The sequence below is a fragment of the Rhinoderma darwinii genome, chromosome 5 (genome assembly GCF_050947455.1).
Source record: "Rhinoderma darwinii isolate aRhiDar2 chromosome 5, aRhiDar2.hap1, whole genome shotgun sequence".
Lineage (NCBI taxonomy): Eukaryota > Metazoa > Chordata > Amphibia > Anura > Rhinodermatidae > Rhinoderma > Rhinoderma darwinii.
Genome location: NC_134691.1, coordinates 237,400,122 through 237,427,039, shown reverse-complemented (window position 1 = coordinate 237,427,039; position 26,918 = coordinate 237,400,122). Strand labels below are relative to the sequence as shown.

At 40.3% G+C, this 26,918-nt stretch overlaps 1 protein-coding gene across 1 annotated transcript in view; it reads right to left on the bottom strand.

The window, feature by feature from the left end:
• PKD1L1 (polycystin 1 like 1, transient receptor potential channel interacting) overlaps nt 1–26,918 on the bottom strand; it is a 433,476-nt gene that overhangs the window by 126,819 nt on the left and 279,739 nt on the right. The window contains exons 40-46 of the mRNA XM_075828219.1: nt 23,524–23,731; nt 22,850–22,956; nt 22,472–22,688; nt 21,508–21,681; nt 14,613–14,732; nt 14,319–14,391; nt 2,181–2,278 (exon numbers count right to left, since the gene is read on the bottom strand). Of these exons, the coding sequence (XP_075684334.1) occupies nt 2,181–2,278; nt 14,319–14,391; nt 14,613–14,732; nt 21,508–21,681; nt 22,472–22,688; nt 22,850–22,956; nt 23,524–23,731 (997 nt within the window). The remainder of the gene's footprint in view (nt 1–2,180; nt 2,279–14,318; nt 14,392–14,612; nt 14,733–21,507; nt 21,682–22,471; nt 22,689–22,849; nt 22,957–23,523; nt 23,732–26,918) is intronic.

The window sequence follows — 26,918 nt, the reverse complement described above, 5'->3', positions numbered from 1 at the left end:
AGTAGATGTTCAAAATTGTGTAAATACTAGGACAGCGAACACTCAGGACACTGTATTGGGAAAGGTGTCATTACACAGTGTAAATGGCCAACATTTCAAGGAAATCAGATTCATTTACTTAAATGTACCTCATTTTTGGACAAAGTTGTTTCATTCTTTAAAGGCTATGTACACCTTTAAAAACTTTAAAGTGTTTAAACTTTAAACTGTTTAATTTTTTTTTAAATAAAACAGTGTATTTGGTGCAACTTTCTAATTACTTTTTATATAAATATAATCTTTTTGAGATACAGCTCCTTTCTATCCTGTATACAGGTCAGTGACAGCGGGTCCTGCGTGTCTCTGACTTTCAGCATAGAGCTGTTACCGATTACATCTATGTTCATAACTTTGATGTGATCGATATCAGGTGGATCCCGCGTGTCAGAGACTGCATGTCAGTGCCGCTGACCTGACGGATATAGGTTTCAGCACTAGATACAGCTGCTCTGTATACAGGATACAAAGGAGATGTATCTCAAAAAGTAAAAATAGTATTTAATAAAAAGTTTTTAGAAAGTTGCACCAAACACACTGATATACATTTTTACCAACTGTACATAGCCTTTAATATAACATTTTTTGCTGAAGTCTCATCCTCATTCTACTATGGCAGTTGGACCTCTTAAGATCCCTTTGATTCTAATAGTGGCACGTAAAGTGGACACGCTTAATAATCTCTATAAACACTGGAAAAACACCCTTGCCTGAAAAGTTCAATGGGCTTTCTTCCTAGCAATAAGGCTATGTTCACACGGAGTATTTTGGGGGAGGAATATCTGCCTCAAAATTCCGTTTGGAACTTTGAGGCAGATATTCCTCTCCCTGCACGCCGATTTTCGCGGCAATTATCGCGCCGTTTTTCGCCCGCGGCCATTGAGCGCCGCGGGCATAAAACAGCGAGAAATACGCTTTCTCCTGCCTCCCATTGAAGTCAATGGGAGGTCAGAGGCGGAAGCGCCCGAAGATAGGGCATGTCGCTTCTTTTTCGCCGACGAAATCAATGGGAGGCGTTCTCGGGCCGTTTTTGCCGAGTTTTGCGACGCGGTTTCCGCGTAAAAATACTCGGCAAAATACCCCGTGTGAACATAGCCTAAGAATGGTTTTAATATTCCCACACACTGACCAAAAGTGTTTTGTAACATATGCTGTTCTAGTCAATAATGCATAATCTTGTCACAATCTCAGCTTTGATAACCATAAGGGTATGTGCACACACACTAATTACGTCCGTAATTGACGGACGTATTTCGGCCGCAAGTACCGGACCGAACACAGTGCAGGGAGCCGGGCTCCTAGCATCATACTTATGTACGATGCTAGGAGTCCCTGCCTCGCTGCAGGACAACTGTCCCGTACTGTAATCATGTTTTCAGTACGGGACAGTTGTCCTGCAGCGAGGCAGGGACTCCTAGCATCGTACATAAGTATGATGCTAGGAGCCCGGCTCCCTGCACTGTGTTCGGTCCGGTACTTGCGGCCGAAATACGTCCGTCAATTACGGACGTAATTAGTGTGTGTGCACATACCCTAATACTTATGCAGTATCGGTCTGTCTTAACTAAACTGCATGAATTTGAAGGAATTCATCTTTAATGTATGCAGCATGTTATAAATAAGACTTCTTTACAACCTCTACCTATAAAATTATGTTGCCACGGCTTATTTTCAAACGTATTTCGGAGTGTAAAATGCTTGTTATACTCATCGAAATTCAATAGGAAATACGCTCTTTAGTATTTATAAGCTGTTGAATTAAAAGAATGCCTCGTAAAAATACACTTCAGATTTTCCATTGATGAAAACGCTTCAAAAATACGCATCACAATATGCTTTAAAAATGCTTGCAAATCTCAAATACTCCTTGAAAATCAGCTCCAAAAAAAGTCCAACTACAGAGGCTGTTTTCTCTTGAAATCACACTCCGATCACAGGGACAGCAAGATATGTTATGCAGGAAGGGTTTGTCCAAATCTGACAACCGCTCTTCCCAAAATAGCACCATCTATTGAAAAGCACTACAATTTGAATACAGAAAAAAAGGGAAGAACCACTCCATAGTTGTACAAGCATTACATTTCCATCAAACACAGGCATTGTGTAAGTATGCAGATGAATTTGTCCTCGCTGATCATTAGTACCTCATATTTCTTTTTCCAAGCGTCATATGCCCAGTACTGGAAATGCTGCCATGTCAAATTGGATTCCAACATGGTATCTGCTGCTGATACAGAATGACCTACAATTTGAAAAGACAGGGAAGATGTATTGTATGGTTTATAATAGTTTGTGTAATATAGTCAGTTAACAATTGCAGTAAACCTTTAGGGCTCCTGCACACTGACACAATTTTTTTTCAGTTGGACGCGTACAGAATCCGAAAGAAAAAAAACCCCATGTGCCTCCATATGAAATCAGAGGCATACAGAGGTACAGTAGAGGGTTCATGCAGCTCCATGGCAACCCCATTAAGGCTCTGTCCGAAAAGGAGCCATATAACTGTTGTGTGCATGAGCCCTAAACTGAGAAAATTAAAAAATGTGGAGGAAAATACAACTTTTACAAATAACCCTTTTTTTTAATATCGCGTGAAATCAATTGATATTTTATTGCATTTAAAAAAAGTTATGAATTTAATGTATAAACAAATAGTTCACAGGAACACAAAGCTGTACATTGTTTCTGACCTCTTCCCTAGAACTAGCTGATTAGGCCTACAGTACAACAGGCCATCCTTCCATAAATTTTTAAGTTGTAGATGAGTCATTGCATATTGTCCGCAGACCCACTGAAGCACCATTCACTGCTTGATTTCTCAGCGACCAGTCCCGGAGAGAGTGTGTTGAATTATCATGCTACTGCGGAACACAGCAGAGCGGAGCGGAAGTGAGCACTGGCGTCTCCTGGGGAGGAGATGCGGGCCAGCGTTCACAAGTCCATGGCTGCAGTCGTCGAGGGGGGAGTAATCCCGATGGACCGCGGCCTTGGATGTTACAGTATCCACCCTCTTACGCCCCCTCTTCTTGGGACCAGAGCGAGAGAGGAACGTCTTAATGAGGGTAGGGGCATTGAGGTTCTCTTCGGGCTCCCAGGACCTCTGCTCTGGACCCTACCCCTTACAATCCACCAAATAAAAAGTCCTTCCTCCTACTCTCTTGAAGTCCAGGATCTCCTTTACCTCGAACACATCGGAAGAACCGCTGGGAGCAACTGCAGGACTAGGAGTTTTAGTGTAGCAGTTCAGGACCGTAAATTGTTACATTATTTTTATTTCTACAGAAAAATGTTTTTGCTGTGCAAAACTAGTAAAACATAATAAAAATGTTATAGATTTGATATCACCATAATCGTAATGACCGACAGAATATACTTATGTTATTTATAATGCACAGTAATCGCCATTGGCAAAATTGCTGGGTTTTTTTCTATTACCCAAAAAAGATATTCAATACATAACATGCACCTCAAAATACAACTCTTCCCATAAAAAACAAGCCCTTGTTGACTAAAAAATTAAAAATAACTTTTGGAATCCAGACGTAGAATTTTTTTTTTTTAATAAATAACGCTGCATCCTTAACCCGTTCACCACTGCCATATGGCTACATACGTTCCAACTGCCTATGCCCCGTGCAGTTGTCACGTATATAAACATTGACAGCCTGGAACGGGGTTTAATGAATGCATTTCTGCTTTAGTGTGAGCAGCGCTGCACTCTCATGTCTGCCGGGGCTTTGAGAGCCCCGGAATACACCCCCCACTGTAGATAGCGCAAAATCCTCTGTAGATAGCGCCACCTAAGCTCTCTCTTGGATCGGAAAGCCCGGCCGAGGATTCCCCTCCTAGAGGGAGCCCCCGTCGTCTCTCCATCCCCGCTGCAGATAATGCCACCCCTCTGCAGATAGCAACCGCCCTGCTGTAGATAGCAACCCCCTCGCTGTAGATAGCATCACACCTCCCCAATGTAGATAGTGCCACCTAAACTCCCTCTAGGAGCAGATTCCCCAGTGTCAAATCGCACTGGACGGGGATTCCGCTTCTAGAGAGAGAGTCCCTGATGTCACTGCCCTTTTGGACAGTGACGTAAGGGGCTCTTTCTAGGAGCGGAATCCCCAGCCGACAATGGCCGGGGATTCCGCTACTGGAGAAGTCCCTGGCGTCACTATCCATACAGTGACATCAGGGTCACCCTGTAGGAGCGGAATCCATGGCCAGAGAGATTCCGCTCCTACAGGGAGCTACAGTGGTGCTATTTACAGGAAGAGGATACCATTTACACAGGGTGGGGGGGTGGCGCTATCTGCAGGGGGGAATGTTGCTATCTAGAAGGGGATGGTGCTATTTGCACGGGTGACACTATCTACATGGGCACTGTGGCATATGGGTACTACCTACAGGGGACACTGTGGTGCTATCTACATGGGCACTGTGTGTGGCACTAAGTGGGAACTATACAGTGGTTACTGTGGCACTATGTGGGCACTGTGGCACTATGGCACTATTACAGTTGGCACTGTGGTACTATTACAGTGGGCACTGTGGTACTATTACAGTGGGCACTGTGGTACTCTTACAGCGGGCACTATATATGTGGGCACTGGCACTATGTGGGCAATGTGGCACTCTCTACAGTAGCGTTGCATAGCTATCTACATGGGCTCTATGGTGTTTTCAGGGGTTGGGACAAAAAACTCTAACGGTTAAAATTCATAAATTTTTTTAATGTCCGCGAAAAACGGATGGCAAATGGCGGTTAAAAATGGTCAGACGGCCGGGAAATGGATTCATATTTTGAGACACATTGATGCAAAACAGCCATGAAAATCAAACAGTTGTTAACTGCCCTTTTTTTCACGGTCGTGTGTATATAGCCCTCTTCACTTTCCCCTTACAGCGATCCAGGGTGAGAGAGCGAGAAGATGACTAATTGTTACAGAGCTGAACAGTGTATATATATATATATATATATATATATATATACATACATACAGACATACACACACATACACATATAATATAGGTAAATATACATTAAAAAAATCACAAAAAAGTGTGTTTTTTTTTACATTTTTAGTGATTTGTCTGCTCATATTACAAATTTATAACACAAAATTAATTAAACTAATCTAGAAAATGAAAGCCTCACAAGTCTTGTAAAAAAAAAACACAATGTAAGAATAGTTGTGATATTCAAAGCGGTTGCAAAGATATTATTGTGTAAATATTAGAAATGGAAAATTTGACCTGGACACAGGGGCATCAATGATGCTTGGTCATGAAAGGGTTAAAGAGGGTATTGCACTAATGCAAGTGCTTAATTAATTATTCATTATTGAAAAAGCTTTTTTAAAAAGCTCTTACAAATTTATATCACAAGATTTTGTACTTACATGCTCTGAATGGCACCCCTGCTGTTCCTGCTGGTCTTTGCTTGTCCATAAAGTGTGACTACAGCAGGACACGCATGTACAGTAAAGCACAATGTTCAGCTGGATCTGTCAGTAATCCCTGTGCAGTGATACACAGCGTTGATAGTGTGTGTTTTCTACACATTCTAGGAACAGCAAGAAGAGGGAAGGAGACTGCACGCATCGATTAGAAAGCTGTGGGAGCACTAATCAGGGGAAGGCACACGCAAGGCATTATGGAGCTTGTGGGGAACAGCCTCATTAGTGACATTACGTGTACCTCCTGGATCCCTCTCATCTTCTTCTCTATTTGGCACGGCACAAAAGCAGAGGGCAGAATGAGCCAATTATGTATGTAAAAATGGTACCTCTGCACAACAGTATTTAAAGGAACAGTGTCATCACAAATTATTTTTTTATATGTTAAAGATGTTAGTGCTTTATTAAAAACGTTTATATTTATTTGTGTGTTTGTGTTTTACTTTTTCTTATTTTTACACTTTTTCTTCCCTATGGGGGCTGCCATTTTTTGTTCCATTTCTGTATTTGTCGATTAACGACACATACAGACATGGAATACGGCAGCCACAGTCCTATAGGGACTGCGAACGGCTCCTGTCCCATTCACTTCTGTGTACGGCGTCTGTGTGGGAACTGCGCATGCGCCGCTCCCACACAGTCCAATTTGAAATTGGCGCCGTCCGGCGCCATTTTCCTGTGGACCGGAAGTCGCGGCCGGACAGTAATATTACTACTTCCGGTCGCGGCTTCCGGACTTGTGCACTTGGACTAGCGGCAGCAGACGGAGCGGACGGGCCGGAGGGAGCCGCGGCGGCAGGAGCAGGTAAGAGATTTCAATGTATGTTCGTGTTTGTGTGTGTTTACTACTGTATGTAAACCTACTACACTGTGTGTTAGCTCAAAAAATGGTGACACACAGTGTAGGAGGTTACACCGTTCAAACCCCTCGTTTATCCCGGCACTAGCCAGGATAAAGGAGGGGGGAATGCTGAAAGCTCACTAGAGCGAGGGCTTTTTACCCAATTTTGCAATGCTGCAATTTTGGGAATAGCTCCATCTAGTGACCAGAAATGGGAAATATTATAAATTAGAATTAATTTATAATATTTCCTGACTCGTGAAAAAAATAAAAAAAATTTGAACAATGTTTAATCACCCACACACTAAATGTTTAATTTAAAAAAAAAAAACATGTTTTTCTGGCAACACATTCCCTTTAATGTTAACTCTTCTTGTAAGCATTACTAGTAGTTTGGGAGAGTTTAGGAGTAAAGGATGTCGTGGGACAATAACTACTAGGTTCCCCTTCAGGACTGAGCCTGTTTTGGCCTTGTGGACGCAGGCGATTTTTTCAAATCTGACATGTGTCACTTTATGTGGTAATAACTCTGGAATGCTTTTACCTATCCAAGCGATTCTGAGATTGTTTTCTCGTGACATATTGTACTTTAAGTCTGTGAAAAAATTTGCTCGATATATCCAAAATATATCTTGAATAGCAAGTGGTTTGTATATTAAGTGGAGTTCCAAAAACCGGAGTTCAAAAGAGGAGCTAAAGCCCAAGTAAGTGCTCTTCTACTTCTTTATCTTTTTGATTAACACCTGTTCGCTGTTTTTTTTTTTTTTTTTTGTGTAACTGGGATAATGGACAGCAAGATTGGAGGTTTTCTTCAGTGCACAGTTTGCCATATGTATGCACGACTGGAGCCGGAGTTCCAGGGTGAATATCTCTGTGGCAGATGTGAGCATATTGTTCACCTGGAAGCTCGTATTAGAGATCTGGAGGAGCAGAATGCAACACTGAGGAGGATAGACAATTTTGAACGGAGCTTGCTGCTCACAGAGCATGCAGTTAGTGGGTTACAACTGGAGGGTGAAGACATGGGTGAGCAGGATCAGGTAAGTAGCTGGGTTAATGTAGTTAGGGGCAGTAGAAAGGGGTCAAAGACAAGGAAGGCCGATCCGGTTTCTGACATTCCAGGCAAAATTGCCAAGTTTGGTGATGATGCGAGGGTGTCAGTCTCAGAAATGGCAGCCCTAGTGGATACTGATCTCCCTAACAGCCGGGAGAACAGCCCAGCTAGTAGTCGGCGGGATGGTAATGCAGGTAAGCCAAGACAATTGATAGTCGTAGGGGATTCTATAATCAGGAAGACGGATAGAATTATTTGTCGCCAAGACCACCTCAACGAATGGTTTGCTGTCTCCCTGGTGCCAGGGTTCGGCATGTGGTGGAACGGGTGGACAAATTGCTGGGAGGGGCTGGTGATGATCCAGCTGTCGTGGTCCATGTCGGTACCAACGACAGAATAAATGGTAGGTGGAGGAGCCTTAAGAATAATTTTAAAGAACTAGGCTACAAGCTGAAGGGAAGGACCTCCAAGGTTGTATTCTCAGGAATACTGCCTGTGCCATGCGCATCACAGGAAAGACAGCGAGAGCTTAGGGAGTTAAATGCATGGCTGAAGTCTTGGTGTAGAGGAGAAGGATTTGGGTTCCTAGAGCACTGGGCTGACTTTTCATTGGGGTACAAACTGTATTCTGCAGATGATTTGCACCTAAATGGAAGGGGGTCCGCTGTGCTGGGGGAGAGAATTCTAGCTGGGGTGGCGGAGTATTTAAACTAGGGCTGAGGAGGGAGGTCAATGTAGAAAAAAAAGGGGTAGCCAGGTTAGAGAGGGGTCAGACTATATTGGTGGGGGGAGAAACAGAATGTGGGGAGAGGACTAGACAACAAGATAAGGAGATCCTTTCGTTACAAAACATCAGTGTAAATAAAAAGGACCGATTAATGTCAAATCACATTTCTGATAATAAAAGTGAAAAACTGACAGGCAAGTTAAAGTGTATGTTCACAAATGCCAGAAGTCTAGCAAGCAAAATGGGGGAGCTGGAGGCCTTGATACTGGAAGAAAATATAGATATAGTTGGTGTTGCTGAAACATGGCTGGACTCTTCACATGACTGGGCTGTAAATCTACAGGGTTTTACACTTTTTCGTAAAGACAGGACAAATAGGAAAGGTGGTGGTGTATGTCTGTATGTGAGAAGTGATATGAAGGCGAGTGTGAAAGAGACAATAGTGGGTGAAGACTGTGAGGAGGTTGAAACCTTGTGGGTGGAACTAGAAAGGGAGGTAAACACTGAAAAAATTACTTTTGGTGTAATCTATAGACCCCCCAATATAACTGAGGAGATGGAAGTTCAGCTATATAAACAGATGGAGCGGGCTGCACAGGCGGGTACTGTAGTGATAATGGGAGATTTTAATTTCCGGGATATTAATTTGTGTCATGGTTCGGCTTCAACTGCAAAGGGGAGACATTTCCTCAACCTGTTGCAGGAAAATTTTATGGGCCAGTTTGTGGAAGACCCGACTAGAGGTGAAGCTCTGTTGGATCTGGTCATTTCTAATAATGCAGATCTTGTTGGGAATGTCAATGTTCGTGAAAACCTCGGTAACAGTGATCACAATATAGTTACATTTTACCTATACTGTAAAAAACAAACGCAGGCTGGGAGGGCAAAAACATTTAATTTTAAGAAAGCCAATTTCCCCAGGATGAGGGCTGCAATTCAGGATATAGACTGGGAAGAACTAATGTCAAATAATGGAACAAATGATAAATGGGAGATTTTCAAATCTACTTTGAGTTATTATAGTGCAAAATTTATTCCTACAGGTAATAAGTATAAACGACTCAAATTAAACCCCACATGGCTTACACCTTCTGTGAAAGGGGCAATACATGACAAAAAAAGGGCATTTAAAAAATACAAATCTGAGGGTACAGCTGTAGCCTTTGTAAAATATAAAGAGCTTAATAAAATCTGTAAAAATGTAATAAAATTAGCAAAAATACAAAATGAAAGGCAGGTGGCCAAGGATAGTAAAACAAATCCTAAAAAATTCTTCAAGCATATAAATGCAAAAAAGCCAAGGTCTGAACATGTAGGACCCCTAGATAATGGTAATGGGGAGTTGATCACAGGGGATCAAGAGAAGGCAGAGTTACTAAATGGGTTCTTTAGCTCTGTATATACAACAGAAGAAAGAGCAGCTCATGTAGCCGGTGCCAGTGCTGTTAATATATCGGCTGATATACTGAATTGGATGAATGTAGAGATGGTCCAAGCTAAATTAAATAAAATAAATGTGCACAAGGCTCCGGGACCAGATGGGTTACACCCTAGAATTCTTAAAGAGCTTAGTTCAGTTATTTCTGTCCCCCTTTTCATAATATTCAGAGAATCTCTAGTGACTGGTATAGTGCCAAGGGACTGGCGCAGGGCAAATGTGGTGCCTATTTTCAAAAAGGGCTCTAGGTCTTCCCCGGGTAATTATAGACCAGTAAGCTTAACATCCATCGTGGGGAAAATGTTTGAGGGGCTATTGAGGGACTATATACAGGATTATGTGACAATAAATAGCATTATAAGTGACAGCCAGCACGGTTTTACTAAGGACAGAAGTTGTCAAACTAACCTAATCTGTTTTTATGAAGAGGTGAGCAGAAGTCTAGACAGAGGGGCCGCTGTGGATTTAGTGTTTTTGGACTTTGCAAAGGCATTTGACACTGTCCCCCATAGACGCCTAATGGGTAAATTAAGGACTATAGGTTTAGAAAATATAGTTTGTAATTGGATTGAGAATTGGCTCAAGGACCGTATCCAGAGAGTTGTGGTCAATGATTCCTTCTCTGAATGGTCACCGGTTATAAGTGGTGTACCCCAGGGTTCAGTGCTGGGACCACTATTATTCAACTTATTTATTAATGATATAGAGGAAGGGATTAATAGCACTATTTCTATTTTTGCAGATGACACCAAGCTATGTAATATAGTTCAGACTATGGAAGATGTTCATGAATTACAGGCAGAGTTAAACAAACTAAGTGTTTGGGCGTCCACTTGGCAAATGAAGTTTAATGTAGATAAATGTAAAGTTCTGCATCTGGGTACCAACAACCTGCATGCATCATATGTCCTAGGGGGCGCTACACTGGCGGATTCACTTGTTGAGAAGGATCTGGGTGTACTTGTAAATCATAAACTCAATAACAGCATGCAGTGTCAATCAGCTGCTTCAAAGGCCAGCAGGATATTGTCGTGTATTAAAAGAGGCATGGACTCGCGGGACAGGGATGTAATAATGCCACTTTACAAAGCATTAGTGAGGCCTCATCTAGAATATGCAGTTCAGTTCTGGGCTCCAGTTCATAGAAAGGATGCCCTGGAGTTGGAAAAAATACAAAGAAGAGCAACGAAGCTAATAAGGGGCATGGAGAATTTAAGTTATGAGGAAAGATTGAAAGAATTAAACCTATTTAGCCTTGAAAAAAGACGACTAAGGGGGGACATGATTAACTTATATAAATATATTAATGGCACATACAAAAAATATGGTGATATCCTGTTCCTTGTAAAACCCGCTCAAAAAACAAGGGGGCACTCCCTCCGTCTGGAGAAACAAAGGTTCAAGCTGCAGAGGCGACAAGGCTTCTTTACAGTGAGAACTGTGAATCTATGGAATAGCCTACCGCAGGAGCTGGTCACAGCAGGGACAGTAGATGGCTTTAAAAAAGGGTTAGATAATTTCCTAGAACAAAAAAATATTAGCTCCTATGTGTAGAAATTTTTCCTTCCCTTTTCCTTTCCCTTGGTTGAACTTGATGGACATGTGTCTTTTTTCAGCCGTACTAACTATGTAACTATGTAACTATGTAACTATGTATAGAAAATTTGCAAAAAAATGAATTTTTCTAAATTTGAATGTATCTGCTTGCAAAACAGATATTAATACCACACACAATAGTTACTAGTTCACATTTCCCATATGTCTTTAGCAGCAATTTCTCATATTTTCAAGAAATTTCCAAAACCTATTTTTTCATGGACCAGTTCAGTTCTGAAGTGGCTTTGAGGGCCTTATATATTAGAAACTCCCCATAATTCACCCCATTTTAAAAACTTCACCCCTCAAAGTATTCAAAACAGCATTCAGGAAGTTTCTTAACCCTTTAGGCGTTTCACAGGAATTAAAGCAAAGTAGAGGTGTAATTTACAAATGTAATTTTTTTTGCTGCAATTCATTTGTAATAGAAACATTTCTGTAACACAGAAGGTTTTACCAGAGAAACACAACTCAATATTAATTGCCCAGATTCTGCAGTATTTAGAAATATCCAACATGTGGCCCTAGTGTCCTAATGGACTGAAACACCGGCCTCAGAAGCAAAGGAGCACCTAGTGGATTTTGAAGCCTCCTTCTTATTACAATATATTTTAGGCTCCATGTCTGGTTTGAAGAGGTCTTGTGGTATCTAAACAGTTGAAACCCACAAAAAGTGACCCCATTTTGGAAACTACAACTAGATAAATTCCTTGAGGGGTGTATAGTGAGCATTTTAACCCCACAGGTTTTTTGCTGAATTTATTGGCGTTAGCCTGTGAAAATGAAAATCTACATTTCTTCTGAAGAAACATAGACATTTTTTCATTTTTGCAAGGAATAAAGGAGAAAAAGAACCACAACATTTGTAAAGAAATTTATCCTGATTACGGCAATACCCCATATGTGGTCATAAACTTATATCTGAACACATTACAGCCCTCAGAAGGGAAGGAGCGCCATTTGGGTTTTGGAGCTCAAATTTTGCTATAATGGTTTTCGGTGCCATGTCCCATTTGCAACGCCCTGGAGGGACCAAAACAGCGGAAACCCCCCATAAGTGACCCCATTCACTATCAGAATCCAAGAGAGCAAATGCCTCTTAAGTGGTATATAACTTGCGTGCCATTTTTTACGTATTTTTTTTTTTTTACTTATTTTTTGTAACAGTTTTAAAAAAAAGTAACAAAGAAAAAGTCCACTAATCCATTGATCAATAAATTTATGAACAACCCTAAGGCCCTGTTCACACTGAGTTTTTTTTTACGAGCTTTTCGACGCGGAAACCGCTTTGCAAAACTCGTAAAAAAACGCCCAAAAATGTCTCCCATTGATTTCAATGGGAGTTGGACGAGCTTTTTTACGGTGAGCAAAAAAAAACGTATCGCGGTAAAAAGAAGCGACATGACCTATCTTGAGGCGGTTTCCGCCTCCAAAACCCCATTTCAATCAGTCAGAAGGGTAAAAAAAACACCTCGACGAGTGTTTTGACGAGTTTTTGGCAAACCACTGTGCAGAAAACGTCTGGAGCCGTTTTTGCAGGTGGAATTTTCCTCCTGCAAAAAACTCAGTGTGAACACAGCCTAACAATGAATCAATGTATTTAGAATTTACAGACGTGTAAAATATATGAAGAGATTTATATAAGTATATGTGTGTATACGTATATATTACATGTACGTATATATCTATATGATGATATAGATATATAACATCCCTAATTATTAATTTTTAGTATTAACAAATTTCAAATATATGTCTATATATAATATATATTACGTGTGTCTGTGTGTGTGTGTGTGTGTGTGTGTGTATATATATATATATATATATATATATATAATATAGACGTGTATGTGTATATATATATATATATATATACATATACACACACAGTATATAAATATATATCTATATGATTTTATAGATATATATATATATATAGAGAGAGAGAGACAGATATATATATATATATATATATATATATATATATCTGTCTCTCTCTCTATATATATAAATATATATATATATATATATATATATATATAAAATCATATAGATATATATTTATATACTGTATAATATATATATTATACATATATATATATACACACACACATTATAAGCCCTAATTGATTTTTAATCAACTAATTAACTGTCCTAGTCTGAGTACTATCTACCTAAACTATAACTAGCTGCCTACACTAAACTATCTATGTGGAGGTGTTATTTGTGTGTGTTTTTCACAGTCGGTGTGTCTTTATACGAGACACACAGCAGCTGCTCGGCACAGCTTCTTCTCCCCCACTGTCTCAGAACGATCTGACAGGGAGGGAGGAGAAACCTTGTAACAAACAGCACAGAAAGTTTGTTGCTGCAACAAACTTTGCTGTGAACACCATGATAGCTTTATCATGGTGATCATGTCATCAGGACCGACACCAATCCGGTCCTGATGTCTTCTCTCAGCACTTAGGGTATGTTCACACGGCCTATTTACGGACGTAATTCGGGCGTTTTTGCCCCGAATTACGTCTGAAAATAGCGCCTCAATAGCGCTGACAAACATCTGCCCATTGAAAGCAATGGGCAGACGTTTGTCTGTTCACACGAGGCGTATATTTACGCGCCGCTGTCAAATGACGGCGCGTAAATAGACGCCCGCGTAGAAGAAGTGACCTGTCACTTCTTTGGCCGTAATTGGAGCCGCTATTCATTGACTCCAATGAATAGCAGCGCTAATTACGGCCGTAATTGACGCGGCGTTCAAGCGCCTGCACATGCCGGTACGGCTGAAATTACGGGGATGTTTTCAGGCTGAAACATCCCCGTAATTTCAGCCGTTACGGACCCCCGCCGTGTGAACATACCCTTAGGCTGCTAGTAGCAGCGTGTGCTGAGAGATTCACTGCACAGGGAGAGCGCTGTGCACTCTGTTCTGGCACCATGTGAATTAACGGGCTGCAGGAGAAAAGCCCAGCACGGCAGCCCGTTAATCTACGTGGGCTGGTCGTGAAGGGGTTAATTATTATCTCACTACCAATGGGGCTTTAAATCTAATGTTCCTTCTTGCTACCCAGAATAGCGACAAACTTCTGAATATATATTTCTGAAAAAGATTATTGATAACATTGACAAATTAATAACATTTAAAATCCCAGAGAATGTTTTTTTCTCACCTTCGGTAGAGTCTATTTGGGAGCCTTTTACAATTTTAAATCGGTTGTCTCCACAATCTTTGGTGAACTTTTTCTATAAGAAAATTAAAATAATATAAACAATGCAACATGCAAACATGTAATACAAAGGTATTATATGAAGATAGTTTTGATTAGCAGGAGTAAACATGAATTTATTAAAGTAATTATTATTACTGTTTATTAACAATACAGCTACAACTGTTATTACTACTGCCACAAAAATTCATTATCACCTTAATCATGAAAAAAATGTGTCTAAAATTGGTAACTTACCGGACTAAATCTAAACAGAAGAGATAACAATACTACAACCGGATACACAGCCAGAGTAACTTTCAGTCCACATGTCATAGAAATGGTAGAGATTTCAATAAGGCCGATCTCAACTGTATACTTGTAATTGCCCAACCAAGAAAAAGATTAAAACAATTAAAATGAATGTTTCAAAACAGTCACTCAAAAGACATATTAATACCCCACAACATGTATTTATGATAACTATAACAACATAAAGTACTCAAACCATATCAGAATGCTGGATAATATTAACTATTAAATATGAATTCAACTATATAAATCAATATTAGCCATTGGCCCATTGGTGTGTGGCAGACGTTGCACAATTTGTAACTTTTACGGTGCAAGCCATTTTTTATTTTTTAAACTATGGTATATCTTGCAATACAGTATTATGTGGGAAATAAAAAAATTACATGATACATCAGGTTTATTTATAGAATTAGTTTTTTTTTTTTTTTTGTTTTTGTGGGTGCCTCTTCCTCTCATTACATTTGCTGCCTCTTCTGAAAATGATTTTGTCTGTTACAGCTACAGTACATGTCTGAATCTGTATAAAGCTTTGATTACATGTACATTATGTTGTTTTGTTTCTATGGACAATGGATATGCCAGACCCATTTTGAAACAGATCTTCACAAATTTCATTGACCTGTAATGGGTCTGTGAAGTTTCCGTTTTTTGTTTTTTTTAACATTTACACTTTTCTGCCAGTTAACGACAATGGAAACCTGACGGAGTGGAACCATGTGAACAGAGAATAAATCAATACTAAAATTCATATGTTCCAAACTTTATTAGAAATTTGGGATATTTTATCTCACTCTGCTTCTCCTAATAATTCCCTTCAGAGGACCTATCACCACACATAGAGTAACTGTCTTAGATCAAATTAGCCCCTTTTTTCTAAATGCATGTAATCAAAATAAATGTCAATTTATTTTCATTATGCAAATACCTCACTCCCTGCAAGGAGTCAGTCTCGAACTTCCTGGTCAGGTGAGTCTCGGCATTCCCTATGATTTCCCACAACGTGTCACCGAATCGTGGGGTGCCGATGGGATGCCATGTCAGGTCTGCCATGGACATGAGCCTATTAGGGCAAAGCCACATGTGGCGGAATTCCTCTTGAATTCCGCAGCGGACACTCCGCAGCGTTAATCCGCAGCGGAGCCGTTTGTCCATTGACTTCCACTTTTATTTAGCAGTGTTCGTTTAGACGGAGCATAGGCTGCGGAGCGGAATTTGGTGTCCGCAGCATGCTAGGGCTGTTGCGGAGTTGTGGCGGACTGGTTGCGGACTCATGGCGGAATTTCTCCATTGACTTCAATGGAGATTCTAAATTCCGCAATGAAGTCCGCAGCTGTCATGAAAATGTTATATGTGCTGCGGATGCGTCTTGCTTTTTTGACATGACATTTCTTCATTCTGGCTGGACCTATGTATTTCTAGGTCTACAGCCAGACTGAGGAAGTCAATGGGGCTCCCGTAATTACAGGAGCGTTGCTAGGAGACGTCAGTAAATAGTCACTATCCAGGGTGCTGAAAGAGTTAAGCGATCGGCAGTAACTGTTTCTGCACCCTGGACAGTGACTACCGATCCCAATATACAGCAACCTGTCAAAAAAATAGAAGTTCATACTTACCGAGAACTCCCTGCTTCTGTCTCCAGTCCGGCTTCCCAGGATGACGTTTCAGTCTAAGTGACGGCTGCAGCCAATCACAGGCTGCAGCGGTCACATGGACTGCCGCGTCATCCATGGAGGTCGGGCTGGATGCCGAAAGAGGGACGCGTCACCAAGACAACGGACGGTAAGTATGAAATTCGTTTACTTTCACTAGGGAAAGTGCTGTCCCTTCTCTCTATCCTGCACTGATAGAGAGAAGGGAAGCACTTTTCCCGCAGTCCGCAGCAGCTAGTCCGCATCAATTTACTGCACATTTTGGGCAGATCCGCCGCAGAATCTGCAACGCAGATTCTGTGCGGCATTGATGCGGACAGTTGCGGAGGAAATCCGCCACGTGTGGGCATGCCCTAAGGCTGCCTGTTGTATAATACTTACAGATATAATACATTGCACTGTATAAGTAGTGCAGTGTATCATGCTTGCGATCAAAAGATCGTATGTCTAAGTTCTATTGTAAAAGAACAAAACAAGGAATTCAAGAAAAAAAATTCCAAGTAAAAAAAAAAACAGATCGATAACTACTGTCTTTTTATTATAATTTTTAAAGTGACATTAATTCCAGGCAGCTATACATATAAAAAAGTTTAAGTACATAACATGAGCCAACGGAAACAATAAACAGGAGCTTAACCCGTTAGTGACCGCCAATACGCCTTTTCACGCCGGCCACTAATAGAATTTATTCTGATGCATAAGACTTTTTACAGTGCTGCATCAGAATAAATAAACAGTGCAGGGAGCTGTGAAATCTCCCTGCTCTCAGCTTCCAGATGTAGCTGAGAGCTGGGGGTGTCCCTGCTCGAACAGATGAGACCGATCCCACCTGTTTAACCCCTCAGATGTGGCGCTCAATAGCGCACGCCGCATCTGAGTGGTTTTGGAGAGAGGGAGGGAGCTCCCTCTGATCCCACCGACACCTGGTGATAAGATCACCAAGTGTCTGTGTCTCCGATGGCAGCCGGGGGCCTAATAAAGGCCCCCAATTCTGCCTGTAGTAAATGCCTGCTAGGTTATGCCGGAGGCATGTCCTAGCAGATGCCTGTCCGTTTTAAACGGACAGGTAGTAATACACTGCAATACAAAAGTATTGCAGTGTATTATAATAGCGATCAGATGATCGCATATTAAAGTCCCCTAGTGGGACTAGTAAAAAAGTAAAAGTTTAATGAAGTTAATAAAAAAAAATGTGAAAAAAAAATGAAAAACCCACTTTTTCCCCTTACAAAATGCTTTACTATTAAAAAACCAAAATAAATTAAACAGTTACGCATATTTGGTATCGCCGCATTCGTAACGACCCCGAGTATAAATCTATTACATTATTTAACCCGCACGGTGAACGGTGTAAAAAATTAAATAAAAAACTATAGAAAAAAATCAAAAAGTCGCATCAACTCCAAAATGGTACCAATAAAAACTACAAGTCTTACAGCAAAAAAAAAAAGCCCTCATACAGCTGCATCGGTGGAACAATAAGAAAGTTATGGCTCTTCAAATATGGAGACACAAAAACAAATAATTTTGAAAAAAAAGCGTGATAAAAAGTGATCAAAAAGTCGCATCTTCTCCAAAATGGTACCAATAAAAACTACAAGTCTTCCCGCATAAAAAAAGCCCTCATACAACTGCATCGGCGGTACAATAAAAAGTTATGGCTTTTCAAATATGGAGGCACAAAAACAAATAATTTTGAAAAAAAAGCATTTTTACTGTGTAAAAGTAGTAAAACATACAAAATGTATACAAATTTGGTATCGTTGCAATCGTAACAACCCGCCTGAATAAAGTAATTGTGTTATTTATACCACACGGTAAACGGCGTAGATATAGGACGCGAAAAAGTGTGGCAAAATTTCTGTTTTTTTTCTATTCCTCCACAAAAAAGTTAATAAAATTTAATCAATAAATAATATGTACCTCAAAATGGTGCTATTAAAAAATACAACTTGTCCCGCAAAAAACAAGACCTTATACAGCTATCTCGATACAAAAATAAAAAGGTTATAGCTCTTGGAATGCGACGATGGAAAAACGTAAAAGATACCTTGGTCATTAAGGTTTAAAATAGGCTGGTCATTAAGGGGTTAATAAATGGCATGAACAAAGGAACGGGGGGAGTAGGAAAAGTAGTGTGTTTCATAAATGTAAAAAATACACACTATGACAAATTATGTCTAGATTGAAATGCTACGTTAATAAATGGCAGACTCGTACAGAAGGAGAGAGAAACGAGGGCTTACAATCTATAAGGGAAGAGGGAAGGCGACAGAAGGTGAGGGAAGAAGCCCTAGTAGTGGCAGAAGAATTATTGTAGATTGTAAACTTTTCTTAAGAGCTGGGGTTTCAGGTTGTTTTTAAAGGTATATATGGAGAGAGTCTAATGTGTTGGAGTCGCACGTTCCAGAGTATGGGCGATCCACGGGAGAAATCTTGGAGCAAAACAGATGGTCTTGTGAGGTCCGGAGATTTCATGTGAGGAGGTATCGGGAGATTAGGGCAGATATGTATAAAGGGGATACCCTTGTATGTCATTGTTAATATTTTGAACTGAATTCGCTGGTCAATTGGTAGCCAGTGGAAAGATTAACACAGGGAATAGGCAGAGGTGAAATGAGGGAAGAGGTAGATTAACCTGGGAGCAGAGTTGAGGGTGTATTGGAGGGGTGCAAGAGTGTTAGATTGGGGCTACAGATAAGGATATTGCAGTAGTCCAGGCAGGAGATGATGAGGGCAAGTACTAGGACTTTTTTGGTTGAGGAAACAGCGTATTCGCAAAATGTTTTTGAGGTAGAGGTGGTAAGGTCTTGGATGTGCGATTTGAAAGAGAGGACAAAATAGAATGTTATCCCAAGGCAGCGGACTTGTGAGACTAGAGAATGTATGGAGATATTAACTGTGATTGATAGTTCTAGTGCAGGGCTTGAGTAAAATGGTGGAAAGATGATTAATTCCGTTTTCTCCATGTTTTGTTTTAGAAAGCAGTAGGAGAAGGAGAAGGATATAGCTGTTAGACACTCTGGGACTCTAAAAAGCAGATAGGTAACATTGAGTCTAGAGAGGTAAATTTGTGTCTCTTCAGAATAGAAGTGGTAATAAAAGCCATGGGATTTTATGAACTGTCTCAAGCCAAAGGCACACAGAGAGAAGAGCAAGGGTCTCAGGACAAAGCCTTGATGGACACCAACAGAGAGGGCAGAACGAGGAGGTGGTGTGTGAGTGAGAGACTCTAATTGTTCGGTTGGTGACGTATAAGGGGATCTAGGGGAGTGCCAGGTCTGTAGTGCCAAGAGATGAGATCATTTGTAACATGATCAATAACCGCTATATCAATTTAGCAAATAGAGCTTCTTTAGGCAAAACGCAAGATCTTGTGATAACCACCGAGATCTCGCATTCTCAGATTCTATGCTGCCATGGGGAATTGAGCGAAGTCGCAAAGGAATCCAGGAGTAACCTACCCAGGAAGTAAATGAAAGCACAATTTATACAGAGTTATTTTTAATATGTGTTCTAATTACATGCATTTAGAAAATTAATACTTAAAGGGTCTAATGATTTTTTGAATAAAACAGGTACCCTATGTGCAGTGATAGGTCCTCTTTAAGACTCACTCACTTAAGACCCAGCTGCTTAAAGACACTGTTTCGGATTTGTTCTATAGAAATGTGCTATTAGTAGTCTTTAGGTATGACTTTTTGCAGGGTGACACTAACCACATAGAACTTTATAAAAGTTTTTTGTCCTCAAAGTGCCTGAAGTTATACATATATTCTTTTGTGGACACGCCATACTGTGGCCTACTGGGAGTTAGATAGGGAAAAAGGAGAACATTTTAAAGTGCTTGTCCTGTTTTTCAACTCATCCCAAATTGTAGTACCATGGAATAAAATTTTCACCCAGTTAATAAATGCCTCACTAATTCGTTTCTTATAGAACATGTTAAGACATACAATTTTATGATTTTGCTTTGGCAAACAATTATTTTCTCCAAGTGTCTGGGTTACAGGGACATAATTCAGAGAGGAAACTGGGGCATGTGCCCTGGGCATAGCTAGGATTAAAGAGGATCTGTCACTAGGTCATATAAGTTGAACTGTTTTACTGACCTGAATAGCATTGACTCCCTAATTCCAGCTCTGTTCTTCTTTTTTTCCTGGGGCCCCTTGTTTCAGAGTTATGACGCACTGTTGTGTTAGCTCACTATATGCTAATTTGATGTAGTTACCCAACAGGGCATGAACTCCTCTCAAACTGATTGAACAGCATCAGAGGCAGGGAAGCTAGCGCCACCCCACCAAGGACCTGCACAGATAAGGTCACCACTCCTGTCATGTCTGTTGTAGTAAATCCTTGTATTTCACAAAAAGTGTCCATGTAGCTGTAGCCCAATTGACAACACGATGTTACCATTAGCCTTATCAAGAGAATGTGTCCCTACACAGTCTGATACTATCATCGATATTTGAACACTGTCTGTGTGTAAGGACACAGCCCTTTGACCAGGGGAATGGCAACATCTAATTGTCAATGCTAGCTCAGAAAAGGTGGTTTTGATTATAGACATGGCAAGGCAGGTTGGCGGTGGGAAGAAGGCAGCAAGTTTGGGAAGCAGCCCAGGGCCTACGGTCTATTAGAGGCCCTCTGTCATTCAGGAAAGCAGCTGTTGTGGCAGATGCCTGACCCGGCACACTTAATGCATCAGCTGCTTTCTTAAACTGACACAGCAGCCTCTGTCCGTTTAAGACAGCAGATGATGCAGACCTGGCACATGTACATGAGAACTGCCCTCGAGTTCTTTTACCCAGCCCAACCGTCTGTGCCGCAGCCTGGCTTATTTTGTCCTGGTTTCTGTTTATAATGGAAACCACTGTATAGTGTGTGATATGTTAAAACGTTTGTATTGTTGCTTGTGTTGAGATGCAAAGAAAAAATATGTTACATTTAATTGGTGGTGAGGGATGGTAAGTTCCAGATGGATGTGTGCCACACTGAATCTTTCCACCAGGTGAAAAAAAACCTAGCTACACCTCTGCTGTGTTCTATGCCTTCAGAATTCAGATGTTCCATAAATCAACATTAAGGTTGAAGAAAAACTTCACAATCAACAATTTACATCTTACAATTAGTTTGTGACAGTACAAAACAACTGTGAGATATAATTGTCTCAAAAATGAGTACTATACCTGTTCTTGTGTCCAGTGAATAAGCATAACATTAAAGCACATGTACCCCAATAACAAGACAAAACATGTTGTTATTCGTTGTGTATGGGAAAACCAACTGTAAGAAGGCTGGCTGAAGACAGAACCCCAGAAATGGAAATCCTCCAGATATTCTGTGAATTTGCAGTAGAAGAGCTGGTACACAAAAGAGAGACATAATACATCAGCTGTACATGATAAACTACTCACTTTTCTAAATGACGTCTTTCAAACTTCCTTACATTTTACCCCTTTCGTTGTTCTTTGTATTATCAACTTACGTTTTAAGCAGGTGACATGAGCCATCTTATGGCTGGACTACATAAATATAGGAATAGTTAGCAAACGTAAGTTTTGAATTTGGTGCAACTTCTACCTACACCTATATTATGACCCATTTTCTAAATCAGCTGTAACCAATGCTGAATATTTTTAAAAAAAATGGTGGATGTAGTTCAAACATATAGGGGAAAAGTTAACAACGTTCCTACGCCAGTTTTATGGTGTTTCGCCAACGCCCCAAAAGTTTTAAAAATCGCAACTTTTGTGTTGTTTCCCGTGCTCTCTGCACTTTTGGAAAAGTGGGCAAAGCTTAGCAGTAGGGGCAAGGTCACTCGTGGTCTGATGTATTTACTTTAATTTAGGCAAGAAACTGGTGTAAATTATAGTGGAAATCTACGCCAGCTCCTGGCTGGGATAGATTTCATTTGATGTCGCGCAAACAGCCAAAGATGCAACAAATTTTTTACAAGGCATTTGCCTCGTAATACATTTGTCGCATCTTACTCTAGCTTGTTTTTTATTAAGACTGGCGTAGTCCTAATGCATCTCTCCCATAGTGCCCGTCACTTGCACCATTTTTCTTTTGATAAATGTGCCCCAATGTTTCTGAGACAGTGGTATAAAGGAGGGCCATCTTATTTTGTTAAGTGACAAGTTTACTTACCCTTTTGAATCCTAATCCTTGTCCTACAGATGTGAATTCACGCTCAACTTTCCCATCTCCCTCATCGATGGCCAGCCAACATTCCGCATAAAAAAACCAACTGGTTCCACTTTGCAGGTCTTTGACCATCACATGGCTAAGGTACAAGCTTGGGGAATAACCACTGTTGTTATGCCAAATGTGAACTTTCCACAATGGCCCAAGACTTTCAGGTACACTGAGAAAAATAAATAAAATCTGCTAGCAAAACGTACAATTCACTGTGCATCATGCTCATCACTGGGATTGACATATTTTTATGCAGCAAACTATGTGTATCCATGAGTATCATTCCTACAAGGTTGCAGTAAAACAATATAACTGTATACATGAATTTACCTCATTATAAATGTGTGTCGTGAATTTCTTTCAAACAGAGGCTTGTCTGTACAACACAGCTCACGTGTTTCAGAAACACCATCTTCGCCATGTAAAATAATGTGAACCTATAACAAGATTATTGATTAGGCATTCCTTTATATTAATTTAATTAGTGATATCATATTGCACAAGCTTAACTTTTGTAAAACAATTACACAATACAATTACTGTATTGTTAAAAAGTGAATTTTATAATAATGCAATATATGCAACACAGTATATTGCAACAGAAACAGCCAGGAGCATGACTCCAAAGTGCACCTATGCACAAGGGACACGTTTGATGAAGTCCCCCAGAAACTAGCATAGGGTGCTTGTCCTCTCTGTTTTTTATGCAATGTTAGAAATTATGAAGTAGAGCTTATAGACGCGGCTGTATTACGGTTCAGTTTTGTACAGGGCTATAATCGGGCTTCCATAGAGGTGTATGGGGCCTCTACTGTACCTCCATATGCCTATAATTTCATTAAAAAAAAACATTTTTAAATTAAACTGCTGGGACTATGCCACATCAGATGCCTAGATCCGACTTACAGCGAGTAAAATTTTCTGCCATCATATATCTTTTATAGTAGTCAAGGATAGAGCTTTAGTTTAAGTATCCATTTAAATTTCAGCTTAGATCGGATTACCTTAGATGTAGTCTTTGGTCTAGATCGGAAACCTACATCAACCATAATAGCATATTGCTGCTGGTCATTTGGAGAATTATCTTGAAGAAACACAAAGCCATCTTTTTGCGATTCATGCTGGTCCTTAATTTTACCGAAAAACATCAGTAAAATGTAGAGCAGAGTGCAAATTACAATGATGACTGGCGGTACCAGATTTTTAGTTGTGCTACATAAAAAATAAGAAATACAAATATTAGTTCCTATTCATACAGTTTTCTTTTACATAATGTGGGCCGACAGGAGCATGTGCATCACTTATCTCAGGAAGAGATGGAATTAGGTTGCAAAATAAGAAGGAGGCAAGCCGGCAGTGTAATGAACTGGATAATGTTCTGCTGAAAAACCTTGAGTCCTGGTATTCATGTGGATGTTACTTTGACACGTACAACCTGCCTAACATTATTGCAGGCCAAGTACACCCATTTATGGCAACAGTATACTCTAATGGCAGTGGCCACTTTGAGTAAGTTAATGCTCTCTGCCACTGATAAAATTGTTCAGTAATGGTTTGAATAACATGATAAAGAGTTCAAAATGTTGACTTGTCCTTCAAATTCCACAGATCTCAATCTGACCGAGCATCTGTCGGATGTGCTAGAAAAACAAGTCCAATCCTTGGACGCCCAACTAAGTCAGGAGCTCTTTTGGCAGCACAAGGGGAGACAAAAACAATACTAGGTGGTTTTAATGTTATGACTTTTTAATGTTATGACTAAACGGTGTATATTCCTGTGTGTCCACATAATTCTTATTAATAATTGGGTTAATTTTTATCTTTTTATCTCAGTTTCACTACACAGTTTGTATAGGTAAAGATCAAAGGGCAGAGAAAAGCTACTAATACATCCCATCATCCCGAGTATTGCCGCCTGTGTATCTCATTCTTCTGCTAACTGCACTCAGGCACTCTTTATTTAGGTGCTTATTTACTGTGCTAATATAACACCAATATAACACCAACATATTCAACAGTGATGTACAAAGATTCCAATGGGGCCATCAAACATAATTTCCCATAACTAACCAAAACACTCTGTGCTGATGACCGACAACATCCTGTTTTAACAGCTGGGATCGTTGATAACTCTGATCCTAGCCATGTAATCCTTTAGATGCCACAGTCAATAGTGACTATGACACCTATAGTTTGACTAAGGAAGGGATAGCCCTCTATCAGCCCAGGTTACTGATGTGCTACAATGGCATTCAGGGGCCTATCAAAGGCCAACAGGTCTACCATCAGTGCAGTATATACCAGAAGCATGGCCTAATAGACTGCCTTTCAGCGTAACACTCCAAGACAAGAATGATTTGGTATACAAAGTATTCCAAAACATTATATATGCAATCAGGTGATCGCAGCTTCAAGTACCCTAATTTGACTAATCAAAAATTAGAAATAAAGTTAACCCCTTAAGGACACGGCCAAATTTTGGCCTTGAGGACAGAGCAATTTTTTAACATTTCCCCTCTTTGCATCCCGACGCTCATAACTCTTTTATTTTTTGTACGACGTAGTTGTATGAGACTTTGTTTTTTGCGGGACGAGTTGTACTTTATGTAGGTACCATTTTTTGGTACAAATACATTATCGTTTAATTTCTATACATTTTTATTTTGGCGAAAATGCAGAAAAAAAGCAGTTCCGCTGCAGTTTTAATATTTTTTTTTACACCATACACCGATCATCATAAATAATGTTATAGATTTGTTGTACAGGTTGTTACGGTCGTGGCGATACCAAATATGTCTATATTATTTCATGTTTTGGGACTTATATTTTAAAAAGTTTATTTATTATAAAAAATGTGTGTTTCTGTGTATTTTTTTAACTTTTTATTTATTTATTTATCATAATTTTTTTTTTACATTCATTTAACTTTTTTTTTTAATCCCATAAAGGGATTTATCATTTTGATTTTTATTTTGTAACTGTAATGTACTGGCATAGATCTATATGCCAGTACATTAGCCTGTGTACTGATTGTACACAGGCAGTTGTTAGGGCATACCTCAGTATGCCCTAACAAAAGGAAATATGTTCAGACAGCCCTGGGGTCCTTCAATGGACCCTGGGCTGTCTGGCCATATGAGTTGTGGGCTTTGATCGCGTCACAGTTATTTTCTGTGACGCGATCAATGTGCAGTCCCCCCTCTTTGAACGCCGCGATCTGCTTTCATCGCGGCGTTCAAAGGGTTAACGGCGGAGAGAAGATGTTTCTCTCCTCTCCGCTGTCAGAGCGGGGCCGTGGCTGTGTATTACAGCCGTTGTCCCGCTCTCGATCGCGCGCACAGACGCGCACAGACGGCTGTCACACAGGACGAGTATGCTCGTCCTAATGCGCAAAGTGCTCGCCGCTCAGGACGAGCATACTCGTCCTGTGTCGGCAACCAGTTAAATTAAAAAAATTGTTAATAGCAAGTAAATAAAATAACTTAGTAAACCACGGTAAGACAAAGAAATATTAATATGGTATCCCCATAATCGTAATTACCCTTATAATTGTTAGGAAATTGTCATGACTACTAGCTTAGCTTCTGGGTGGCTCTGGTTTAAGTTGCAGAGACAATCTAATTTCTCTGTCTTCTTCCTATCAGTTTCTAGGGTGGAGTAATTAAGTCTGGTCAGTTCTTTCATTGTTGCTTGTGAATTTCCTTGTGTATGCAAGTATCGGATCCAGCTCCTGGCTACACCCTGTATCACCTGACTATTTGGATTATTTGAACTGCACCTCAGCTTCGTCTTTAGATTAACCCTTTTGTTCACTAATTTGGACATTCTGCTCTCGGCTGGTTTTGACCTCTGCAACTCCTGCTGTTCTTCTGCTTTCTGATTTGGACTTACAGTCTCTCCAGGTTGTGTACTCTGTTTGCTGTTTACCCTCTGTCTGTCTGGATTCCGTTCTGGTATTGCCTGCATTATGTATTATGTATTCTGTTAATGCAACCTGGGTTCTAAGCAGCCAAATCCAACCTGCCTTGCGGTGGGCTCTGGTCAGGGGCGTAGCTAAAGGCTCATGGGCAACGATACAAAGATTCTTCTTGGGCCCCCCCAAACTTCTCATGGCCGACGGCTCGCAGCTTCCAGCTTCATCGCTGGATCTCCTAAGTGACCCAGCGATGCAGCACTAGGTCTTGAAGTGTCAGGGGAAAAAGCCCCAATACATATGTCCCCCCCAAATAAATGTGTGTTTTCGTGTATATATATGTGTATAAAGGAGACAGCATATCTATAGCACTACGACCCTATAGCTATGGATAGGATTCAATAAAGTGGCTCAGCAGACAGTATCACCCATGATAAGATTAGATATAGTGGCTCAGCAGATAGTATTACACATGATAGGATTAGA